The sequence below is a fragment of the Podarcis tiliguerta genome, assembly GCF_965153285.1.
Source record: "Podarcis tiliguerta genome assembly, chromosome: 10".
Classification (NCBI taxonomy): domain Eukaryota; kingdom Metazoa; phylum Chordata; class Lepidosauria; order Squamata; family Lacertidae; genus Podarcis; species Podarcis tiliguerta.
This window is the reverse complement of record NC_139543.1, coordinates 18,516,871-18,542,512: the sequence shown is the minus strand read 5'-3', so window position 1 is coordinate 18,542,512 and position 25,642 is coordinate 18,516,871. Positions and strand designations below refer to the sequence as shown.

The following is a 25,642-nucleotide window of genomic DNA, read 5'->3' as shown; positions in this document are numbered from 1 at the left end:
CCCATGTATGTGGAAATATCTTCATGTGATGGAACACTGAAAATATATTGTATATCTTGCAAGACAGTATGTCAGCTGGGGACACTTTATTCCCCTGCCAGACAAATCTCATTTTTTAAAAAAATCAAAAAAATCAGCAGTTATTTGTTTAAAATTCTGCTCACTGGGATTGCCTGTTGAGATAACGATTTCATTTGGGTGATGACTCAAGAGATGAGAGATGTGCTTATATTTTTCACTGCCAGGAACTATCTAGACAAACAACAACAATAATAAACATACAGCTGAATAATTTGCAGGAGGGGAAAAAATAACAGTTGACATTATACCATCCCACTGTGGGACTTTGAGGATCTGCTGTCTGCTTTGCAGGCCCTTTCCACCTGGCCTGGGAAGGTGGAGCCAACTCCTAGGGGCCATGGGGGCATCAGTTCCCACAATAAAACATTTGAGGGGGCCACAAAGTTGATGGGCATTCCCCTTCAAATGGTGTGTGCACTGTGTCTTGTGATCAATTACCTAGCCCCCTACAATATTTTATTCAAGATGGCACCCCTGCCATGATTGACTCCAGTTGCAAAAAGTTTAGGTGGCTGAACAGGCTCTTGGGTTGGGGTTCACAGGCCATTGTTGTTCGGGGGTTGCTGTTTTAATTGCCCTGTTTTAATTTAAAATGAGAGCCAATGTAGTGTAGTGGTTAGGAGCAGTGGACTCGTAATCTGGTGAACCGGGTTTGATTCCCCGCTCCTCCACATGCAGCTGCTGGGTGACCTTGGGCTCATCACACTTCTCTGAAGTCTCTCAGCCCCACTCACCTCAGAGAGTGTTTGTTGTGAGGGAGGAAGGGAAAGGAGATTGTTAACCGCTTTGAGACTCCTTAGGGTAGTGATAAAGCGGGATATCAAATCCAAACTCCTCCTCCTCTTCTTCTTCTTCTTCTTCTTCTTCAAATTGTTTTTCAACTGCTTTTAACTTGTGTGTTTTCAAATTTGGGGTTTTAGTTGTTTTTACATTAAGGGATGTAGGATGTTCCTGGGAAGAGAGGAGATCAGAGGTAACCTTGACCGCAGTACTTCTGGGCAAGGGGAGGTATGGTGCTGGTAGGGGTGGGGCAGGCTGGGTAAGGCAGTGACTGTGCTGTGTGACAGCCCCTCTTCTAATCTGGGGAATTGCGGTTGTTCTATCAGCCAGCTCTCAGGTCTGCGGTTGTTGTTGCTGAGTGCTAGGTCACCTCAGAGTATGACCTCTCTCATCCATGATCTGATTATGGATTGCCAGTCTCCCCTTCTTGGGCAAGATGGTGGTGTGGTCATAGACCAGATCCAGCCACCCTTGCAGGAAACTGATTTTCTAGATCCATTTCAATTGGGGTTTAGGCATGGAAACTGCTTTGGTTGCCCTGTATGAGGAGCTCTCTTGGGAAAGAGACAGGGGAAATGTGTCCTTGTTCATTCTCCTTGACCTCTCAGTGGCTTTTGATACCATCGACCACAATATCTTTCTGGAGCGGCTGTCCAAGTTACTGTGGTTCTAGTCTTACTTGGATGGCCATTTCAGGAGGGTGATGATTGAGGAGTGCTCTCCAGCTCCATAGAGCCTTCGGTGTGGTGTTCCTCAGGGTTCAATTTCATCCCCTATGCTGTTTACATCTACATGAAACTGCTGAGTGGGGTTATTTGGAGTTTTGGAGTACGTTGTCAGCAATATGCTGATGACACACAACTCTTCTCTTCTACACCTACAGGTGTGGCAGTGGCTGTGCTGGACCATTTTTTTGCCTCAGTAATAGACTGGGCAAAAGCCCAAAAACTGAAGCTCATTCCAAACAAGACTGTTAGTGGGTGGTTCCCTAGACCAAATGGATGGGAGGTATCCTGCTCCTGATGGGGTTACACTCATTGGTTTGTTTTTGCTTTGGTTCTTGTTTTTATTATGCATTTTGTGTCCCATTATGTATGTTGTGAATTGCCCTGTGATTTCGGATGAAGGGCAGAATACAAATTTAATAAAGAAGGAGAATACACAATAATAGTAATAATAATAATACACAACACCCTAATGACATGTAACAACACATCTCACTTGAATTTCCACTTTTATTGTCAATTATAATTTGCTCTGTTCCTAAAGGTAAAATGGCACATAAAACACTATCATACCCAAACAAAACAGTCTGTGAAAATCCTCCCCATCGCAAGTTGCAAGTTTGGTCCATTATAAAAGCCCAAGTGATGCAACAGGACTTTCTGATATGACCTAAGGTGACAATGATAAAGGGCTCCTGTTGTTTGTGAACTCTTTTACCTGGTGCAAATTAGCCTGGAGAGTTGCAAGATTAAAAACAGTTTGAGTCCATAGTATTCAAACTACTTCTTCTCAAACAGTGAGGTCAGGGTGTACACAGATGTAATAATAATAATATTAGCAATAACAATAATAAAAATAAAAATATTCACATGCATGCATTATTCCACACACCACATCTTTGTTGCAGAAAACACCAGTGCGATCTTGACATTAGTTGCAATATGAAGTCCTGCCTTGACTGCCTTGCACAGATAGAGTCCTATGGGGACACAAAAGCTGGTCCTGAGTCTGACTCTGATCCCGGTGAGCAGAGCCTCAAACCAGAGAAGCTTCACATCTGCTGCAATGCCAACATCCTCGTGTATTGAAAGCTACACTTCTCTTTGCTGCCTGCCCCATTTACAGTGGATCAATCTGGTCCACCAATCCCATTTCCCACGTCCCCCACACTACTATATGAATGCTATGCAGAACAGCCATCGCTGCTAGGGTGCCTTACACTAAGTTGGACCAAGTCGATATTTTCTATACTCCAGGGTTTTAAACAGGTGTCTTTTCCAACCCTAGCTAAAGAGGGATGACCTTGGACTTTTTGTGAGTAATGTATGCCTTTGCCTCTGAGCAACAGCCCTTTCCCATCATTATGGAGGCAATAGAGGGGAACCAGTCTAAAAAATGATACCTGGGCAGGTGATGGATAGATACAGTATGTGTGCCCTACCCTACTTGGCTTTTGTGCGTCTACAGTACAAGGGTAAGTGTTGCATGAATTGCTGTGCCCAGTTTGGGCCCCCTCCCCCCCTTCACCGACATGTTACCCACAGCAGAATGTGCTAAAAGAGGTCCCACACCCCTGGAATAATAGAAAAGGTGCTTAATATTTAGCTCAAGAAATACAGCAATAAGGATCCTATTGTCTCACACTTTGGCACATTTATTACTATGATTGATTCTGGCAGAACTAATCCAGACAGAATCAATACAATGTGGTCAGCTCTTCTGGTTTTAAAATAATAATATATAAACTTCCCATTGGATCATGATGGTTTCTCTCATCATCTCATGCCCACCACTGGGTGCTGTGTCTAGCTTCCAGTGCAGAACATGCTAGTTACCACACCCAGGTCTTTGTCGCTTAAAAGAGTTTAAAAAGTTTAAAATAGATTGCAATGAGCACACACGCGATTCCCAAACCCACATAAGCCAGCATCCGTGAGTGGAATGGAGGCAGAGATGCAAGCTGCCTCTTCTCTGGCCGATGGGTACTTCCTCCCACAGCATGATCATCTGAAATTTCAGTCATTCATCGATCATCTTGGAAAAGATCTTCCTATCAGATTCCAGCAGCAATCATCCCCGGGCAAGTAGGCTTACGTGGAACAAGTGTATGGCACAACATGCTCCACGTGAAGTGATCATGTAGCTCTGACTTATAAGGCACGCATAGAATGCTTCAGTGCACATGTTGGGACTGGAAGACACATTGGCCATAAGCTTGAAATAATGGCCTTCCAGCATTTTAAAATCTATTGATCCAGCTATCTGTCCACCCACCCACCACGCTCTTATCCCAGCACCCCTATAGTCATAAACCTACATTATTTGGTGACCCTAAAAACGGGGGCAAATCAGCATTCATAATGAACGTGCATAACCACCGTTGCAAACTTCCCAACCCTGATAAGTGAAATCCAAACTGATCGGACACTTGTATCGAGACTGCAAGAGTCTTGGTTTACCGTCTTCAGTGCAGATGTGTCGATCCTTGGGAAGAGTAAACAAGAAGCACAGCATGGGAAGGCGTATTGAGAAAAAGAAGCTACTACTCCATTCTTAAAGTCCGGTTCTGTTAGCAATAGCAGGTGCCCAACTAGGATATGTATTGAGTTCAAACATGGGCACCCCCCATGTCATGACAGCAAGCATGACAACAGCAACTCCGATGATATTGATACCCAAACCGGCTTTTACCTAAAAGAAAAGGGGGAGGGGGAGGAGAGAATCTTTTTACCAATTGAAACAGAAAGCCCCAATTTGATCAAGAAATTTGGCAAAATCACAATTTGCACCACAGTTACGATCTGGAAACTAGAAAATTCCACGTTCAAATCTCAGAGTGGTCACGAACCCATCAGGCGGCTTTAGACAAGCCACTAGGTCTCTCATGAGGCAAGGATGTGATACAGAGGATGTCCCACAGAGCCAAAAAGGTCCCTCACCCCTGGATCAGAGTGGTGGACTAGTATTACAGAGACACGAGTTTAAATTGTACCCAACCATGCAGCTTTACTGAGTGACCTTGGGCTGCCTAAACCGCAGCCTAAGCTCCCTCACAGGGCTGTTGTGACAAGAGGATGAAAGAAACAGTGGCATGCAGTGAAATTTTTCGTAGGGGAACAGTTAGGGTCAGAGGTGCCAGCTTGCAAGTGCAATTGTGGTGGTGGTGAGGAGATGTTGCGTGTGAGCATCGCACCTCCTTCCCAAAGCTTTTGGATCCCCTTGGAGCATCGGACCTCCTTCTCTACTCTGATTTACCGGGAACTTTTAGGGGACTAGCCTAGTCCACTGACCACAAGCCACTGGGGAGAACCATGTATTCTGCCTAGAGTTGGTTGGAGGAAAGGTGGTATGTGTTAAGTAAATAAACATCCTAGATGGTTTTGAAAGAGCATTAGACAAATTCACAATAAATGGGTGTATGAGTGGCTGTAAGTCATGATGGCTGTGTGGAACCTGAATACTAGTTTCCAGACAACAACAATACGAAAGGACTATTGTCTTCAGGTCTTCCTCATGGGCTTTCTAGAGCCACCTGGTTGGTGTCTGCGGAAAGCAAGACACTGAACAAGATAAGATTACTGGGCTCTTCTTACTTCCTTAAGAATAAGTGAGATGATGTATAATAAGGGTTCTGAGCACGCCGGAAAAGGATGCTATTATTATTACAAAAAAAAGTCAGCATGGTGTGTGTTATTTGCCCTCGACTTACCATGTCGATAACTTTCAGGTGACCATATGCAAATACAATGGCATTGGGCGGATTTGCTACAGGTAGAAGGAACGCGAACGAAGTGCAGAGGGTGGAGGGGATCAAGATATACAGGGGGTTCACATGGATGGCTTCAGCCTGTTAGAGGAGGAAACAAAGTCATGGTTCACATTCACGGAAAGAAGCACATATCTGAGACAGAATTAAAATGCAAGCTAGAGCCAAAGGCTGTGATCACAAAAGCAGACATGGGGAACCAGGTGGTGCTAGACTACAACATCCACCATCACCCCTGGCCATTGGCCGTGGCTTCTGGGGCTGTCAGGAGCTGGATCTGCAGGTCCACAGGTTCCCTGCATGAACACATAATGCTAACTGAAGTATTTAAAGGACCCTGAATACATACATTCCTCCACTTTACTAGGCTGAGGAGCAGAGCACCTTACAAGAGCCCATAGCTAAAACAGCCACGATGACCCTATGATCTGTGGGATTTAAAGTCTTTAAAAATAAATTTGGATTTATAGAGAGTGAATACAGGCACGCAGAAAAGAAACCCACAACCCCGAACACATAAAGATCCATGCAGTATCACTGTTTGTGCGCTGGGACACATGCTTCCTTGAGCGCAGTGGGACATAATTACTGGTGCTTTATATTTGATGCATTGCTATCCCTTAAGATCCATAGGAAATATGGATCTTTTATTATTATTTCCTTGCTTCCATAGAATGCCTAGACACAACATCATACTCTTTAATCTAGAATTAACTAAACTACCACTCACTGGTTCGATATTCCCAGCTCACTAAGTCAAACACACAGACACCCAATTAGAGCACGCTTTGAACGGGTGGAAACTCCATCTTTTTACTCATCTTTAACCACTTTAATTGTGAATGGGCAAACCAAACCAGTTTCTTGGAAGGGTTACTCACCAATGGGGCTAGGATAGGCAAAAATATTGTGATAGTGGCAGGGTTGCTGGCTACTTCAGTTATTGTGGTGACAATCAGTGATGAAATGAGGATAGTCAGCCATATGGGCAGTGATCCCAAAGGAGTTAATTTGCTTCCTATCCACTCTGAGAGTTTTGAGACCTGTGAAAAGGAACGTTAGCACAGTTATCCGCCAATGTAATTTAATGCATACATATTTTTTCACAAGTACGGCATTTGCAGAATCTGTTAGCCTATCAATACAAAGGATCGATACCTGTAAGTAACTGAACTCTAATAGGATTCCAGGGCCCCTCAATGTGTTTTCCTCCATATTAAATGCATGCCAAGATGCTCAACTTCTGGCAGATAACACATTTTCACCATGTAAGTTGGGGCTAGCCGACATAGTGCTATCCAGCTGTTGTTGGATTCCCATCAGCCCCAGCCAACATGGCCAATGGGCATGGAAGATGGGAGTTATAGCCCAACAACATCTGACTACCCTTGATATAAATGGCTATGGGTGAAAGCCTATACACATTTACTATGGAGTAAATCCCATTGATCTAATTGAGGTTGGCTTCTGTGTAGCACAACCATGGGTATTAGTAAGCTGCATTCATGGTCAACCATGCTTTAGTCTTATGTCTGAACTTATTGTTGGTTTGTGAGGGGCTGCCAAACAGGATATCAAACTACCGGCTGAAGCTGGTGAGTTTGTGCCAACTTTGGTTTCCTGCTGTGTCTGAATTCACAAACCATTGACAAAAGAGTTGAGGCGGGTGTTCAAAAGAGGGCCCTCCAAACTGGTATTTTTGTGTGTGTGTTGTTGTTGTTTTGTGTGTTTTTTTGCAGATGTATTCTGTAACATGCCTTTGACAGAATAATAGTGCATTAATGGTGGAGTCTGTTTTATTAGTTCTGCAATGCTTTCCCAATGTTACCACATTCTTTCCGTCTGGATGGGCACTCTTGCACTACAGAACTATCAGGAAGTTTTTAATGTTTGATTATGTTTTTACATGTGTTTGAAGCTGCCAAGGGTGGCTGAGGCAACCCAGTCAGATAGGCGGGGTATAAATAATAAAATTATTATTATTATTATTATTATTATTATTATTATTATTATTATTACAGGTAAACAATGCTGGTGGACAACAACAGAGGTTTAAATACACTATCAAGGCTAATCTCAAAAAATGTAGTATAAACACAGACAACTGGGAAACACGGGCCTGTGAGCACTCCAACTGGAGAACTGTCTTCACCAAAGGTGTCATGGACTTTGAAGAAACATGAATTCAGGACAAAAGGGAGAAATGAGCTAAGAGGAAGGAATGGAGGAGAAATCCTCACTGTGATCAAGTCCCGCCCGGAAACCTATGTCCCCACTGTGGAAGGATGTGCGGATCCAGAATTGGCCTCCAAAGTTACTTATGGACAAACTGTAAAGACCACATTCATGGAAGACAATCTTACTCAGCTACGAGTGATTGCCAAAGAAGAAGAAAAGTTAATGGATTTTAAAAGGAAACTACGGGACATGCACTACTGCAAAAAAAAGCAGAAGTCACTGCCCCAAAGAATTTTGCAGGAACAGATGGTATTGCAAGTGTGTGACCACCCTGAAAACATCATAAGCACAAATCATATTAGCCATAGTTGACTATGGTTGACTATGGTTGACTATGGCTTCATGGCCTATTTGGTTGGTTGCAAAAAGGGAGAAGTGAACTGGGAGCAGAGGGGCTACACGTTTGTGCAAGAAGCTTGTCATCATCTTGGCTTAAGAAGCTAACTTTGTGCTGTGCTCATGATCCAAGCAAGAGGCCACAACAAAGTCCACGCTACATGCACTCATCTTAAGCAGAAGATGACATGTTGTAGGACCAAGGTACAAACCCTCCAGATGCTTGCTGAACTACAAGTTCCATGAGCATTAGTCAGGCTAGTTGGGGATGGTTGGGAGCTGGAATCCAACAACATCCAGAAGTTGAAACTTAGCCACCCTCGGTATAGTAGATGGTCCTCTAAGCAACAAACAGCCAAAGCTGTTTGCCCAAAGCAGTTGAGACTATTCTTTACTTCATTGAATAAGGCTTAGCACACCACACTTCTGTGCATAATTTTTCTTTTATTAAATCCTGGTCCGCACCTGGGTAATTTTATGGTCATATTTAAGAACAGTTTTATTTTAATGCTGCCAATTGTTTTTACAGCTGTTTTAAATCTTGACGTGCTAATACTTTATTTTATGGATTTGTAGCAAGCAGCAACACACTCCAGAAGGTGGACTAGAAATCTATTTAATGACAACGGTGATAATAGCAGTCAAAACGAAACCGTTTTCAGAGGCAACATTTGACCAAGCAAAGGAACTCACCCTCCAAATTCCCCCTAACTTCTTGAACAACAATTCCCTTCCATTTCCCGCTTAACTGTTGTTCCATTATAAGATAAATATTACTAGTGGAATAACACCGCACAACTTTTCAGCTCGTCCTCTGCAATTTTCTTGCAAACCAGCTACAGCTTAAGAATATTGTTGTTATTATTATTGATTGAATATGTTGCAAAAATCTGTATTACCTCGCAGCCATCTGCCAGCGCAAACCCTCCACCAACGAGGATGGCAATTTCCCAGGGCATGCAGGCTTGAAATTCTTTCCAAGTTATCAGTGGAGTGTAATCAAAAACAACTAGAGGAGGGGAATAATAATAAAAAAAGAATGTCTGTAAAGATCTGAGGAGGGAAAGCCCATTGCATTATATTTCTACTACTGTTTCACACAGAGCTATTCTGAGTCATCTGACTTTCTCATGCCTTTGCATTGCAGGAGCTGGTTCATATGGGAAGAGTGCTGTATTTGGGCTTCCCATAGGCATCTGGTCAGCCACTGTGAGAACAGGATGATGGAGCAGCTGGGCCATTGGCCTGATCCTGCAGGCTCTTCCTGTGTTGGAATTGGTAACCATCATGGAAAATGAATGAAGAACTCTCCTGTTAGAAAATGGAACTCTCTTATTAGAAAATGGGACGCGGGTGGTGCTGTGGTCTAAACCACAGATATGGAAAAGAGGAGGTTTTTGACCTCAAGCCAGTGTCAACTACAGCTATATTATGGGATGCACGTGGCGCTGTGGTCTAAACCATTGAGCCTCTTGGGTGTGCCGATCAGAAGGTCAACGGTTCGAATCCCCATGGTAGGGTGAGCTCCCGTTGCTCGGTCCTGGCTCCTGCCAACCTAGCAGTTCGAAAGCACATCAAGTGCAAGTAGATAAATAGGTACCACTCCAGTGGGAAGGTAAACGGCGTTTCCGTGCGCTGCTCTGGTTCACCAGAAGCGGCTTGGTCATGCTGGCCACATGACCCGGAAGCTGTACGCCAGCTCCCTTGGCCAGTAAAGCGAGATGAGTGCCACAACCCCAGAGTCGTCCGCGACTAGACCTAACGGTCAGGGGTCCCTTTACCTTTTACGTGATTATGAGAGCTCCACATCTGCTCTGCGATGTACGCAGAGCTTGGGATGCATCGGGATTCTGCCTGTAATTGTTTTCTGGAAGCTAATTCTTTTCTCCTGCTCTGGAAAGTAGGACTTGAACCAATGGCTTCAACTTACAAGAACTAAACATTGGGAAGAACTTTCTGACAGTAAGAGCTGTTCAAGAGTGGAACTGACTCCCATAAGAGGTGGTGGACTCTCCTTCCTTGGAGGTTTTTAAGAAGAGGTCCCTCCAACTCTACAGTTCTATGATTCAAGTCCATCCACCCAACAGCAGAAGTCTGGATGACTTTGAAGAGAAGCTCAAAATATCGCCATGTTATAATCTGCTCTCAGTTACAATATTAACTTAGGGTTTATATCCACACTTCCTCTTGTCTCGCTACCTCCCCCCAGGGAAAACTGCTCTTTGGTGTTCAATTGGAGCAAATGGCAATTCGGGTTTTCAGTTTGTCCCAATTGATGGCTAAAGAGCAGGTTTTTCCCTGGGAAAGGGAGAGAGGCCAGAGGGGAATTGCTGGTACCCATGCTTTCTAGGCACAGGATGAGAAGGAGCGTGGACGAGCCTTTATACCTGTGCTAAGGAGGAAAAAGTCATGGATGTATACTCAACTGTTTTCTCCATTTGAAGTTCTAGACAATGTTTTTGCTGGAATGATGAAGAAGAGGAGGCCAATCATTAAGGCAGCTGTTGAATCGGTAGCAAATCCTGGGTATCTGGGGAAAGAGCCAGTGTTTCATTTGGTCCACAAATATCACACTAGAAAATTCTGATTCTTTAGCAATAATATCAGACATTACCAGTGTTTGTAAAGATATTTTGAGGTGACGGTAAACACATTAAATTTCTATTTGGCAGGGGTGGGAAACATCTGGCCCTGCAGATATTGTGGGGCATGTTTCCCCATAATTCCTTGCCATTGGCAGTGTGAAGTGATGAACTGCACTGTGACTCTCTAAGCCATGGTCTAGTAGGGTGGCACTGATCCAGCAGAAGGGCAGATTAAAGCTTCCCTTTAAAAATAACTATACAGACATTAATTTCAAATGATATGCCAATTTGCAATTATATTTTAAAACAGCAATGATGAACAGAGCATGAATTAACCATGACCGTAGTTTAAATTCAACCGAAGTATGCTTAATCTATTTATTTTTTGTTTTCCACATTTACAAATAATGCTCAACTTGACTAACAATAAATAACCCAGCAATAGCACAATAAAACCATATAAAAATAAATAATAGCAGGTTTTATTCTGGAAAAAAAAGGCAGGCGATTAATACACAATAAAAGCAAAAGAAATGAGACCAAAGCACAGAGCAGTTGAGAAAAGCAAGTCACCTCAGTGGCCAGAGGTTTATTTAAATAAATAAATAAATGAGGGGTCGCCTATGGGTGAAAGGTCACCATGAGCCTTCCTTGGTAGGGAATTCCTATCTGAGCAGCGTTACTGAGAAGGGTGTTCCTTGAGATCAGATTGGGTGGGCCAGAGAGAATAACCTCTCCAGAAGAACTCAACACCTGTGCAGGTAATATAGCTGTAAAGGTAAAAGGTAAAGAACCCCTGGACAGTTAAGTCCAGTCAAAGGCGACTATGGAGTTGTGGCGCTCATCTCGCTTTCAGGCTGAGGGAGCCAGCGTTTGTCCACAGGCAGCTTTCCGGGTCATGCGGCCAGCATGACTAAACCACTTCTGGTGCAACAGGACATCGTGATGGAAACCTGAGTGCAGGGAAATGCCGTTTACCTTCCTGCCACAGCGGTACCTATTTATCTACTTGCACAGGCATGCTTTCAAACTGCTAGGTTGGCAGGAGCTGGGACAGAGCAACGGGAGTTCACCCTGATTGGCAAGCCCAAGAGGCTCAGTGATTTAGACCACAGTGCCACCCGCATCCCATAATATAGCTGTAGTTGACACTGGCTTGAGGTCAAAAATCTCCTCCTTTCCATTTCTGAGGCTCAACAGGAGACAGAAGTGATGAAATGCAACCTTCAAGAGGGTTAACAAACTGAAGGACATCATGCTCTTTCTATGTTGCTCCCGATGGAAACATGCTGATGGGGAGAGATACACCCCTGCTTTATATAATGTCTTCTGTTGTACAGTGGTACCTCCGGTTGCAGATGCTTCAGGTTACAGACTCTGCTAACCCAGAAATAGTACCTCGGGTTAAGAACTTTGCTTCAGGATAAAAACAGAAATCGCCCGGTGGCTGCGCACAGGTAGCGGGAGGCCCCATTAGCTAAAGTGGTACCTCAGGTTAAGAACAGTTTCAGGTTAAGAACGGATCTCCAGAACAAATTAAGTTCTTAACCTGAGGTACCACTGTATATAATTATCTACAAAGCTTGATGACTAAGACTTTTGGGGACGAAATGTCTGATTACTGGAGCGACGTCCGAACACTGATCAACTGATACATCACAAGTGGACTCTTTATTACTGCGTTTGCAATTATTTAAGGTAAAATCTATTTTGTAAAGAGAGAAAAACGAACACCGAACCACTGATATATTACAGCGGGCTCTTTATTTACTGCATTTGCAATTATTTAAGATAAAACCTATTTTGGAAACAAATTAACTTTTGCCATCTTATGGGTGTTTATTGTTTGTTTACAGATAGTTGCCTTGGCGATATTATCTTGCGTCTATTGCAGTGACATAAAGTTATCCGAAGCATTTGTGGTTAATGAGTTAATCTGAAATGCCCACAAGAAACAGGAGTCGTGTCAAGCCTCACGTGAACTATTCTGTTCAGGTTCTTACCATCTCAAGTGTTGCTATGGTAACTCTACACTTTACAGGAGTAAATGTAAATAATGTTTAAAAATGAAATCAGCAAACGATATGTTTGTGTGTGATGTTCTTAATCAGATTTAATAATATAGGGAAACGTGCCAAACACTTGAATGAACTTTCCATTTCCGCGTGAAACTTTAGCTTGCAGACAAAATATAAAGGGTATCTACACAGTGAGGCTAATAAAACCTTCAAAAACGAAAAGCTCATTTAGATATTTTGAGGAAAATTAAAAATGTTAAGTGTAACCACGGGCATATGGATGCAAACAAAATCTAGACAGCAAAAAAGAAAAAGAAAGGAAATGTCCATTTGTTATATCTTGACATCATTTATTTTTGCATTTATTCCCCATCTATAATGGATCTCAAGGCTGCAAACATGTGCTTTCTGGGTGAATACCAACTCAAACACTGCCCAGGACCAGACGTCAGGCTATGCCCTAGCATTATAATTAAGTGCTTCTGATTTTATCAGGTTAGGCTGGATATATTATGCTATAAAAATGGTTTATTTTAAAGTAGAATGATAAAAGGTAAAGGTAAAGGTACCCCTGCCCATACGGGCCAGTCTTGCCAGACTCTAGGGTTGTGCGCTCATCTCACTCTATAGGCCGAGAGCCAGCGCTGTCCGCAGACACTTCCGGGTCACGTGGCCAGCATGACAAGCTGCATCTGGCGAGCCAGTGCAGCACACGGATTGCCGTTTACCTTCCCACTGGTAAGCGGTCCCTATTTATCTACTTGCACCCGGAGGTGCTTTCGAACTGCTAGGTTGGCAGGCGCTGGGACCGAACGACGGGAGCGCACTCCGCCGCGGGGATTCGAACCGCCGACCATGTGATCGGCAAGTCCTAGGAGCTGAGGTTTTACCCACAGCGCCACCCGCGTCCCTGCACAAGTAGAATGATACATGCTTACAATTAGTCCCAAATGAAAATGGACTTGGGGAAAACATTGGCGGAGAGTCAAAAGGATCATATGTATGTATGTATGTGTGTGTGTGTGTGTGTGTATATATATATATATATATATATATATATATATATGCAGGTTTTGGTGTCCTCGGGTGTCTTCCCGTGTAAAAGTTGGGGTGTCTAGGCGACGTTTCGACGAGGTCTCACTCGTCATCTTCAGGCTGGTGCTTTCGGCTTCTTGTTACTGGAACAGAGCAGGATCTCAGTGTTTGAGTTCCTATAAATACTGTTGAGGAGGTGTGGTGTATAGCCTCCAATGTTCTGGGCAGAGAGGAGGTTCCCAGGCTAGTGTGCCTTTTCTTCTTTTGTTCCTTAATTACTTGAGGGATATCTTGAGTGATTTCTTGAGTGATTTCCTGAATCCCACTTAGGTGGGTCATTAGGTGTGGATTAGTTGCTAAAGCCTTCGTGTCTTGAACTCTTGAACTTTGTGAAGAGTTTTTCTGAGAAGATGGCTGTACTGCACTTGGTTGTGCTCTGGCTTGGCTTCGTGTATAGGGGCGAGCTGTGGTTTTGTGGCCTGTGCCAGCCAGATCTGTGTAGGGATTGCAGGGGGGTGCAGCATCCGGAGGTGCCACCCTGGTTTGGCTACTGGATGGTGTCTGTAATTTATCTGTGGAGAGGGTCTGGGTTTGGGTCTGGTGTGGTTGATTGGTGATGGCGTTCTGTGTGCCTCTGGATCTGGTGTCAGATTTTGTGGGGAGGGCTAATTTCCAGATGTCTGGCAAGCGGGATGTGTCGTCACGCTTGTTCATGTTGTGAGGGTGTTTCTCTATCTCGATGGCTTCCATGATTATTCTCTTGTGGTGATGTTCCATGTTAAAGAGCAATTTGGAATCTGCAAAATTAATTTCGTGTCCTGTTTCTTTCATGTGTTGGAAAAGAGAAACGAACTACACAAGAATCAGAAACGAACTACACAAGAAAAGATACCTACTAAACCAAACCAACAAAGATCTACTCACTCTTCACCTCAAACTCTGTAACAAAATCCACCCTGCACTCTGGGACAAATGCAAACAACTAGCCGTCTGGAGAGCTGAAACGGAGACCTCACACAAGACAGACACACACACCAACAAACTCCACAAACTAGAGAAACGCCAGAAGCCCAGCCACCCTCCACAACAACCCATGAAACAAACAGTACATAACATATCAGACAGGATCCTCACCTCAACTGAAACCAAAGTACTCTCCAAAGGTTTCAACTTTGCAGTCGCCCCGAGACGCATCCCCACGGAAAACATCATATGCGGAGTCGAAGCTAGCCTAACCAAAATCAATCCAGATGAAGCCAATAAAATCAGACTTGAAGTCACCAACATCCTCTGCTCCAGCAAACCACCCAGAAGCAATTTACACAAAGAAGAACAGAAAGCACTCACCAACCTGAGGAAAGACAACAACATAATCATTCTCCCAGCAGACAAAGGTAATGCCACTGTTGTGATGAACACATCGGACTACCAAGCAAAACTATCAAATCTACTCCAAGACCCTACCTACCAACCTATAAAAACAGATCCCACCACCTATCTGGAAAAAACCACCAAATCCAAAATAAAAGCCTCTCCTATCAGTGAAGAAATCCAGCTAAGAATCATCCCCAGAGAAAAATCATCCAGATGCCCCAAACTCTACGGCCTCCCCAAGATACACAAAGAAGGAACACCACTCAGACCAATAGTCAGCTCCATAGGCTCACCTCTACAAAATCTCGCTAAATTTCTCGCCAAGCAACTTCAGCCCTATGCAGAATCCATCTCTTCACACGTTCCAAACTCCTTCCAGTTCATAGAAACAATAAAGAAGCAAAACCTACAACCCAATGACCTACTTGTGAGCTTCGATGTTGTATCTCTCTTCACACAAGTGCCCATTAATGAAGCCTTGACAGCCATTCAAAACAAATACAATCCCCCCGAATACATCTTGGACCTGACCAACCACTGCCTAACCAACACGTACTTCATCCACAATGGACAAAGATACAAACAGATAGAAGGAGCACCTATGGGATCACCCCTCTCACCGGTCATCGCTAACCTGTACATGGAACACTTTGAAACCAATGCTTTAGACAAGTCAGAACACAAACCCAAACTTTGGCTCAGATATGTTGACGACACCTTTGTAATTTGGCCACACGGGAAGGAAAAACTGGATAGCTTCCTCACACATCTCAACAGCCTACACCCCAAAATACAATTCACTATGGAAATAGAAGCCAACAACCAACTTCCCTTCCTTGACGTCCTAATCTACAAAAAACCTGATGGCTCCCTAGGACACACTATCTACCGGAAAAAAACACACACCAACCGCTACTTACATGCACAATCACACCACCACCCTGCACAAATAAACTCCGTAGCCAAGACTCTCATCTCCAGAACCAAACGCCTGGCTGACGAAGACCACTTGACAACTGAGTTACAGAATCTCTCAAATGTGTTAATTGCCAATGGATACCAGCAAAACAGGGTTACGAAGCTAATCCAAAAAGAAACACCCCCCAAAAACCAAGACACAGAAGAAAACAATGGCATAGCCCTCCTTCCTTATATCAAGGGCACTACAGATAAAATTAGCAAAATCCTCCATAAACACAATATCAAAACAACCTTTTGCACCAACCAAAAAATAGCCAATATCCTCAGAAACCCCAAGGATAAAATTCAGTTGGAAAACCAAGGGGTCTATGAAATACCCTGCAAAGTCTGCCCAGCCACGTACATTGGACAAACAAACAGACGAATAAATGCACGGATCGCAGAACACAAGAATGCCGTCAAAAAAGAAGAAAAAACTTCCTCTCTTTTCCAACACATGAAAGAAACAGGACACGAAATTAATTTTGCAGATTCCAAATTGCTCTTTAACATGGAACATCACCACAAGAGAATAATCATGGAAGCCATCGAGATAGAGAAACACCCTCACAACATGAACAAGCGTGACGACACATCCCGCTTGCCAGACATCTGGAAATTAGCCCTCCCCACAAAATCTGACACCAGATCCAGAGGCACACAGAACGCCATCACCAATCAACCACACCAGACCCAAACCCAGACCCTCTCCACAGATAAATTACAGACACCATCCAGTAGCCAAACCAGGGTGGCACCTCCGGATGCTGCACCCCCCTGCAATCCCTACACAGATCTGGCTGGCACAGGCCACAAAACCACAGCTCGCCCCTATACACGAAGCCAAGCCAGAGCACAACCAAGTGCAGTACAGCCATCTTCTCAGAAAAACTCTTCACAAAGTTCAAGAGTTCAAGACACGAAGGCTTTAGCAACTAATCCACACCTAATGACCCACCTAAGTGGGATTCAGGAAATCACTCAAGAAATCACTCAAGATATCCCTCAAGTAATTAAGGAACAAAAGAAGAAAAGGCACACTAGCCTGGGAACCTCCTCTCTGCCCAGAACATTGGAGGCTATACACCACACCTCCTCAACAGTATTTATAGGAACTCAAACACTGAGATCCTGCTCTGTTCCAGTAACAAGAAGCCGAAAGCACCAGCCTGAAGATGACGAGTGAGACCTCGTCGAAACGTCGCCTAGACACCCCAACTTTTACACGGGAAGACACCCGAGGACACCAAAACCTGCATTCCTGTACCCGTGAAAATCTACGAAAGCATATATATATATATATATATATATAAAAAACGGTAAAAATGGACAGATTGCAATAATAAATATCTGCTTTTTCATATTAGCAGCATCTGTTTTGTTAAAGCCCATTTACCATGAGAGCTTTTCGCATCCATAGTAGGCTACAAATGTTATGTGAGATGACCAAGTCAGTGACTTCTTCGATCTCAGAATCAATCACTAGGACTTCTCTCTAAAGGCTCTGCTTTATAAGAGATGAGGATCGTAAACCTCCCATACTGCTTTGCTCTTACTTAGCAGAAATAAAGATAGAAGATGAAATAATTGCAATGCACCAGTCTGTGTGGGTTTTTTTTTATGGTCCCTAAATAATTCACTGATACTTAGAAATAAGATGGCAACAGGTGCTGAAATCCATTCTGTTAGGCCTGAGAATCAGCAATTGTAAACTGAAGAGAAAATGGGTTTGCCCAGTGAGAGAATGCGTAGCAATAAACGGCAACAAACAGAGACAATCTTCTATGCTTCCAAGAAACAAGCCATAAAATACATTAATTTCTGTTTGCCCGTCCCTCTCCTCTCTCCTTGTGCCCCCTGCCCAGAACTGCTGCAGAAGGTTGGGGGGGAACCCAGAACATATTTAGGGGGCATGGGGGAGGTATATGGGGAAAGAAGAACGAGGGGAAGTTCTATTGTGCAGACAGAAGTTCTTGAGGTAATGGAGCTATTCATTGGTGTCTGCCCTGACCAACAATATAGCAAATATCAAAATGCCCAGCTGGAGAAGAACAATTGGAGGTATTTCTCTGTCACCTCTTAGGCAAAGTGCTATATCCAGCCTCAGCCAATTTCTCCATCCAGTCATTTGACTCAGCTGAGAAAAGTTTCAGCCATGAAGGAGCAGAAAAGGGGAAAGTGTTGAAGCCTTCCCCTCTTATTCAAAGGTTAAAACTTTTTCAGGCCATAGTTGCAGAACAGCAAATATGTTTGAGCACTGTAGTGTCTGCCAACTCAGGGTGAATCTACCCATGGGGGGGGGGGACCAGCTATAAATACTGTAAGTCATAAATTAAATCGTTATAACAAAAGGTAAAAAATGCTATGTAAAATCGCACAGAAAAGTTTTGTGCTGCGCAGCGCCATCTGGTGTTGCATGTTTGCAACTCATTCAAAACACTGTTTTTTGACTAACGTAGCTGAGTCCTCAGTAAGTGCAAGAAATACAGTGGTACCTCAGGTTACATATGCTTCAGGTTACAGACGCTTCAGGTTAAAGACTCCACTAACCCAGAAATATTACCTTGGGTTAAGAACTTTGCTTCAGGATGAGAACAGAAATCGTGCAGCGGCGGCACAGCGGCAGCGGGAGGCCCCCATTAGACTAAAGTGGTACCTCAAGTTAAGAACAGTTTCAGGTTAAGAACAGACCTCAAGAATGAATTAAGTTCTTAACCCGACGTACCACTGTACAGTCAAATTACATATATAGTAATGATAAATTTGGTACTGCAACTTTCTCACAGAAGCACTCAAAAACCGTCCTGCCCAATAACTGTAATATCTAAACAGCAGGTATTTGAAACAACTGAAGAAGTTATGTGTGCTACCCAAGCAAACATTACAAGGAGACAAGAACTGGGGATATTTGAAGGTGTGATTTATTCTCCAACCCCGAATAGGTTTAACTTGAAGTAGAACTGATTTCCACTTACAGAGTGGCGCCTTAGGCACACATCGCTGCTCATTATTTGAGGTATGGCTTCTTGGGTTTTCAAAAATGAAATATAATGGTGCTTCGCGTTCATTATGGATAAATAAAAATCTGTCCCCATGAAAAGCATGCACTAGTTGTGAGGCTGAGTGGGGATGGCATAGACTGAAACAAATATCAGATATAACCACCTGTGGCTGTGGCTGACTTAGGTAAAAATGGTAGGCACTATTTGTTATGTACTGAAGTTCTCATGCTGGGCCAGCAGGGGGATACTGTAGATAGTTTTCACTCAGGTCCACATATGCAAATAAGCGATTGAAAGTGACGTTCAGTGATTGGATAGCTACAGAAAATGGTTACTGTTGCGTTCTAGTGGAGCTCTATATAAGCAGGCTGGCGGTTCCCTCACTGTGAGAAGTGAGGTTACTGGGAACCAGGCAGAGGGCCTTTTCGGTGGTGGCATCTGCCCTCCCATCAGATGTCAAGGAAATAAACAACTATCTGACTTTTAGAAGACACCTGAAGGCTGCTCTATTTAGGGAAGTTTTTAATGTTTGATGTTTTAGAGTGTTTTTAATATTCTGTTGGAAGCCTTCCAGATAGGTGGGGTATAAATATATTATTATTATTATTATTATTATTATTATTATTATTATTATTAACCCTTCCCTATACAAGGCTGCCTTCAGATGTCTTCTAAAGGTTGGATAGTTACATCTTGGCTCAGGAGTCACATATTGTCAGCACATCCAATGCGATAGCTAAACAAATCTTCAATACCCTCAACACGGATTCGTTTGCAAGCAAGAGATAATGCCAGCACCTCGAAACTGGACAATGATGCTTATAAACTTACGCTGAAAATAATGAAGCCCAGCCGGAGATGAATCCAGGGTCTCTAGTGAACCATAAGAGGGCCATTAGAATGAAGAGGACAAGGGTGATGATTTCTGGGTAGCTGCAACAGAAGAACAGCGAGTGTCAACATTGCCCTTTCAGTATGTTTGCTTTGACATCATTGTAACATTGTGCCTGTGGTTCAGCCGTCTGTCTTACCTCATCGGTCCAAGTTTATTGTATTCCTCTTTAATCACCTGTGCGGAGGCTTGTTCCCTGGGCGACTTTTCCTTGCCGCACTTGAACATTTCTTTGAAACTAAAATGGAAGTAAGAATAACCAGTAAAGGGGTTTTTACATTTAAAGTATGGGTTTCTCTTCCTGTGGCTTGGATCCAAAGGCCTGAGCTCAGTAGGATTTTTTTGGCTTCCTTCCTTTGACCAGGAGGCGACTCCCCTCCATTTTGTATCACAAATTGCTTTGGAGATTCTGTTTTGTTTCAAAAGAGGCTTGCTACGTGGGGATCTGTTTTGAAAATGCAGTTCAAAGCTCCTTTTGGCAGGAGGAACTGGTTACACATCTCTCTGGATCCAAGCCACAGTCCTTGGAACAGAAATATCCAATGCCTTGTAATTCAGAAACATAATGCTTTATAGTATTACTATATACTATAGTATCATGTATGGTATGTGTACTGTAATGTATTGGCAAATTTGGTGTTCTGGTGCACATACTTTATAGCAGAGACAGCAAATGGCATGAAGTCAGGCGGGCTTCCTTTGTATAAATGAGAGTAGCTAGCTCCCATTAAGGTAAAGGTAAACGTACCCCTGCCCATACGGGCCAGTCTTGACAGACTCTAGGGTTGTGCGCCCATCTCACTCAAAGAGGCCAAGGGCCAGCGCTGTCCGAAGACACTTCTGGGTCACGTGGCCAGCGTGACATCGCTGCTCTAGCGAGCCAGAGCTGCACACGGAAACGCCGTTTACCTTCCCGCTAGTAAGCGGTCCCTATTTATCTACTTGCACCCAGGGGTGCTTTCGAACTGCTAGGTTGGCAGGCGCTGGGACCGCACCCCGCCACGGGGATTCGAACCGCTGACCTTTCGATCGGCAAGCCCTAGGCACTGAGGCTTTAACCCACAGCGCCACCCGCGTCCCTAGCTCCCATTACCCTCAGCCAAAATGGCCAATGAACAGGGATGATAGGAATGATAGTGGTGCAGGACACCATGTTGAATACCTCCAAAGCAAAATCCCTGCTGAAAATCTTGGAAAATATACTCTCTATTCTTGGGGAAATCATTTATACAACCTACTGACATTTGTATGTGAAAAGGGAAAACAATGTTATGCTGAAGGTCAAATCTGATGTGATATTAACTGTGCAACTCTCAGTTACATGGTTTTGTTTGTTTGTTTAGTAAATAGTAGCTGTGGGTTGGGGGGGTGAGGTGGTCAAATCAGGGCTGTGGTGTGATGGGCAGGGGATTTAAACCTATATTCTAATATGTTCCTCATTCAGATACCAATTCTTTCCCTATCTGCTATTTATTTTAAAAAAGCAGTCATGCAACTTCCAGCTGTTAGGATGAATGTCACATATTATAAATCATTTGTTGTGACTTATTGATGCTTAATTACAATCAAGCGGTATATAAATGTTTGGCCCACTTCTGCATAAGGCTGAATTGTGAGCAAACCGTGATTCCATTACCACATCTTTTTGGGGAATGGTATCTGGAATTATAATTCCTCTTTGGGGTCCAAGCTACCTCTATCTTTATCCCTTTACTTGAGGGATAAACCTTATCAACCCAGAGCATTGAGAAGATTATTCACTGTAGCAGCTATAAAATAGGACTTTTCCACCCGAAGGTGTGTCGGAACAAATATTGGTTTCACCCTATGAGTGTGGGTTGCATATGCAGAAGTCGTGAATGATGGCCACCATCAGTCCACATGCAAATATTATTTTGGACTGGGTTGGTTTTGAGTTTCCAAAATGCATGCCTATTTCTATACCACAGGGATGAGGAACCTGTGTCCTCCAAAAGCTGTTGGACTCCAGTTCCCATAATTGGCCATATTGGAGGGTCACAGCTAAATGTAGCCAATGTAATGCCGTCCAGATGTTGCGGACACCAACTTCCATCAGCCCCAGCTAGCATGGTCAATGATCAGAAAGATGGGAGTCGTAGTTCACGACATCTGAAGTTCACAACCACATAGGCTACCTTTGGCCTTCCTGAGTGAAAGTGTGCCTCTAGTAATTGCTGGTGAATTTTCATGAATGAAACCACCCATTCTCATTCTAAAATATGAAATGATTTTCTACAGTATACTATTCTCCCTGCCTCAACTGTCATCACATGGATTGCACTGGGCATTTATACTTACTTGAAACCCAAGAAAAGCCACAGGAGCCAAACCCAGGAAAGGACCAGTATAATAAGAGTGATGGGGATGCAAAGAATAAACCAGGTTCCAAAATTGATGCACTGGCAATCTGGGTACCGCCTGAATAAAAAATGAGAAAGAAACTGAGATTAAGACATCACTATTGCATATGAAAAGCAAGATACCAGTTAAGACAGGGTCCCTGGGATGGGCTGAAGTATTGATACACTTACACACACCCTGTCCAGTTTTAGATATGAAAACCAGCTCCATCAGGAAATGAAGATGGAATATGATACACCTCAAATGTAGATTTGAATGACAACAGCATTATTGCACATTTAACAACAATAGTGTGAACTCACTGGCCCTGTGTCACTGAGTTCCTGACCTCACTGCTTGACTTCCTATGGCTTCCTTTTTTTATTTTTTGGGCTCACTTATCTTTTTAAGAGAGGGAGACATATTAGTGCCACAGGTATCTAGTGTGAGTCTGGGTGGAGCTGGTGGTCTCCCCCATCTTTTGGAAGGTTTTGAAATCATAGAATCATAGAGTTGGAAGAGACCACAAGGGCCATCGAGTCCAACCCCCTGCCAAGCAGGAAACACTATCAGAGCACTCCTGACATATGGTTGTCAAGCCTCTGCTTAAAGACCTCCAAAGAAGGAGACTCCACCACACTCCTTGGCAGCAAATTCCACTGTCGAACAGCTCTTACTTGTTCTAACATGCCAGAGGCTGTTCACCTTGGAGACCTGCTGCGGATATGGGTACGGCCCGGCGCGAGATTTACACCCTCTCCCCCGGATTTTCAAGGGCCAGCGAGAGCTCACCGGACGCCGCCGGAACCGCGACGCTTTCCAAGTTAAAATGTTCCCCGAGAGCTATTCATAATATGCTGCCTCAGCCTTCATCAATCTGGTGGTCTCCAGAAGTTTTGTACCACAACTCCCATCTGCCCCAGCCAGATGGACAAAGGCTGTCCTACATGACAGGGATTCAGATGAGGTTCTCAATCATGAGGGAGATTTGCATGAGTACAGGAGGCCCCCTACTCCATAAGTCTACCCTTCAACTTGTAAATGGCTTGTACAGTTGGGGAATGTGAGGCACCAGTGAAGGGCTGGACTTGCCAGTTTTCCTCTACTCTTTGCTATTTGATTATGATCACATAAAGGAAGTGAATGCTCAAATAGGGCTTATAACGACAACAATTTTCTTTTGTTCCATCATATGAGCAAAGTTACATGATAAATACACACAAGGAAGATGTACATATACACATAGATATATAAAGGAAAATATAAACATTGGAAAACCAGACATTGTTTCAAGGTTGGATATCTTCTTGAGTCTTACTACACCAGAACATTCCAAAGCTCCACTATATGCTTCGTAACCCAGACACTGATGTTGGGTCACCATCTTTTCTTCAGCCATAGCATTTGGCTATTTGTGCGGCAGTCAGCACATGAATTGCCAGTTCCATATCCACTGATAAGATCACGTCTTTGACTTAACCAGCTTATGCATCATACCCTCTCTGAGTTTTACCTCCTTTACTGTGGCTATTAAAAATATTTTTATTTACAACCAGATCAGAAAATAGGATTACAATTATCAAATATTATAATGCAAATATACTGGTAGTTGATTGTATTGTATTGTATTGTATTGGGGTCACACTGAAGTTTCTACTAGGTTCTGAAGAGTATTGTTCTTTAACAGTAATGAACTCTGAAGCTAAGGAGAAAATTGCCGATTTACTGTGTTGTTTAATTGAAACTAAACAAGATATTCAGTATTACAATACTCTGCTAATTTATTTAGTATTTATTTATTGAGTCCCGCACTCTTTGTAATATGGTCTTAGCCTTTTATTATGTGAGGAACTTCAGCTTTATGGAGGCTGAACTGAGAGACTGAAGAGATGTATACTCTCTTTGTGTAACCATACTGCTGGTCTAGAGCTCTTGTTTGCTACCAGCCAACTAGGACTGCATCTCCTTGCACTGACTTCTGCAGCCACCAAGTGGTGGGAATCAAATCAACTAGGGAGCATGAAGCGATCCATCATATCACAACCACTATATCCAAACATAATTGGGTAAGACTCTGTCACAAAGCACTCACATAGCTCTTTTAGACATCAGTCAGTCCAGACGATGAAACGAATTCCTGATCCACCCTGGCTAAGGGAATTAGCTTTAGTCATCAGAAACTACCCAATGAATGCTGGATGTACCATGATAGATAGGACCATGAAGTACTTCAATGGGCTTCATTCCAGCTCCATGTACATAATTGATTGAGCTCAGTTAATTGAGCAGTATAATGTTCAACTGACGGGATTTAATGTTACAGCATTTTACAAAAGGCCTCCTCCACCTTATCCATGTAACAGAACAAGCCACTTAATAATTAAGTAATTGTTAATTAAGTAATCCATAAACCACAGTTTGAAGTTCAGAGGGCCTTCTCGGTAGCAGCACCCACTTTGTGGAACGCCCTCCCATCAGATGTCAAGGAGATGAGTAACTATATAACCTTTAGAAGAACTCTAAAGGCAGCCCTGTATAGGGAAGCTTTTAAATGTGCAATATTTTGTTATGTTTTTATATATGTTGGAAGCCGCCCAGAGTGATTGGGGCAACCCAGTCATATGGGCAGGGTACAAATAATAAAGTTATTATTAATATTATTATTAGATAGCTCTGTGAGGGGGAATAGGGGTCTTCTAACAACTCTCAGCTCCCTTAACTACTGTCCCCAGGATGATTGGGGGCCAACCATGTGGTATAAAAGTGCTTTAAATTTATAGTGTGGATGGGGCTCAAAGTAGAAAATATGTTGCTGACTGTCTTCTACAGTTCTCTCAACATCTGCAGTGTAACCTCCTGAGGCAGGGATGTATAAACAAGGACCTTGACACAAGTTACACATTGCAAGTTCCCTTGAGTGACAGAACCCTCTCTGCATAGCAATAGCCTGAACTCGCCCCATGTCAAAGTCAGATACAGATGCGCAGCTTAACAAACATAAAGAGTTTCTATAATGAGGAAAGGTTTCATTAAGACAAGAGCTTTGTTTGATTTTATTAAGCTCTCTCTGGGACAAAGGTGTCAGACTTGACTTAAGAGCTGCAAAATAGGCAAGGCAATTTCTTTGATGGGACCCTGCTCCTTTGGAGAATCTGTGTGTGATTCTCCCAGGGCAGATAGCAAAAGTAATGTCATCCGGAATGCCAAAATCACCCAGCATACCAAGGTGAACTTGAAAGCATCCACCGTCAGGCTGCAGCTTCTATGCAATGGGCTGTGAGAATTGGCTGCAACAGGAAAAGTCTGGTCTGTGCTAATACTATTTCCACCTTCAATGACACAAAAACTCATTTCATTGTCGTTAGTTGGCCTGGTGACAAGGGCCCATTGATCATGCCCAACCTTACTGTGTGAACGCATAGGTGGCCAAAGCAAGTGACATCTCCTTGGGTATGGGGATGGGGAAATAATTTGCTTTCCTTCCTCAT

At 43.3% G+C, this 25,642-nt stretch overlaps 1 protein-coding gene across 1 annotated transcript in view; it reads right to left on the bottom strand.

The window, feature by feature from the left end:
• Nucleotides 1-2,078: 2,078 nt before the first annotated feature.
• SLC13A1 (solute carrier family 13 member 1) overlaps nucleotides 2,079-25,642 on the bottom strand; it is a 95,041-nt gene continuing 71,477 nt past the window's right edge. The window contains exons 9-16 of the mRNA XM_083399765.1: nucleotides 22,113-22,232; nucleotides 19,933-20,031; nucleotides 19,733-19,834; nucleotides 10,354-10,457; nucleotides 8,827-8,936; nucleotides 6,235-6,396; nucleotides 5,297-5,434; nucleotides 2,079-4,278 (exon numbers count right to left, since the gene is read on the bottom strand). Of these exons, the coding sequence (XP_083255891.1) occupies nucleotides 4,141-4,278; nucleotides 5,297-5,434; nucleotides 6,235-6,396; nucleotides 8,827-8,936; nucleotides 10,354-10,457; nucleotides 19,733-19,834; nucleotides 19,933-20,031; nucleotides 22,113-22,232 (973 nt within the window). The 3' untranslated portion in view covers nucleotides 2,079-4,140. The remainder of the gene's footprint in view (nucleotides 4,279-5,296; nucleotides 5,435-6,234; nucleotides 6,397-8,826; nucleotides 8,937-10,353; nucleotides 10,458-19,732; nucleotides 19,835-19,932; nucleotides 20,032-22,112; nucleotides 22,233-25,642) is intronic.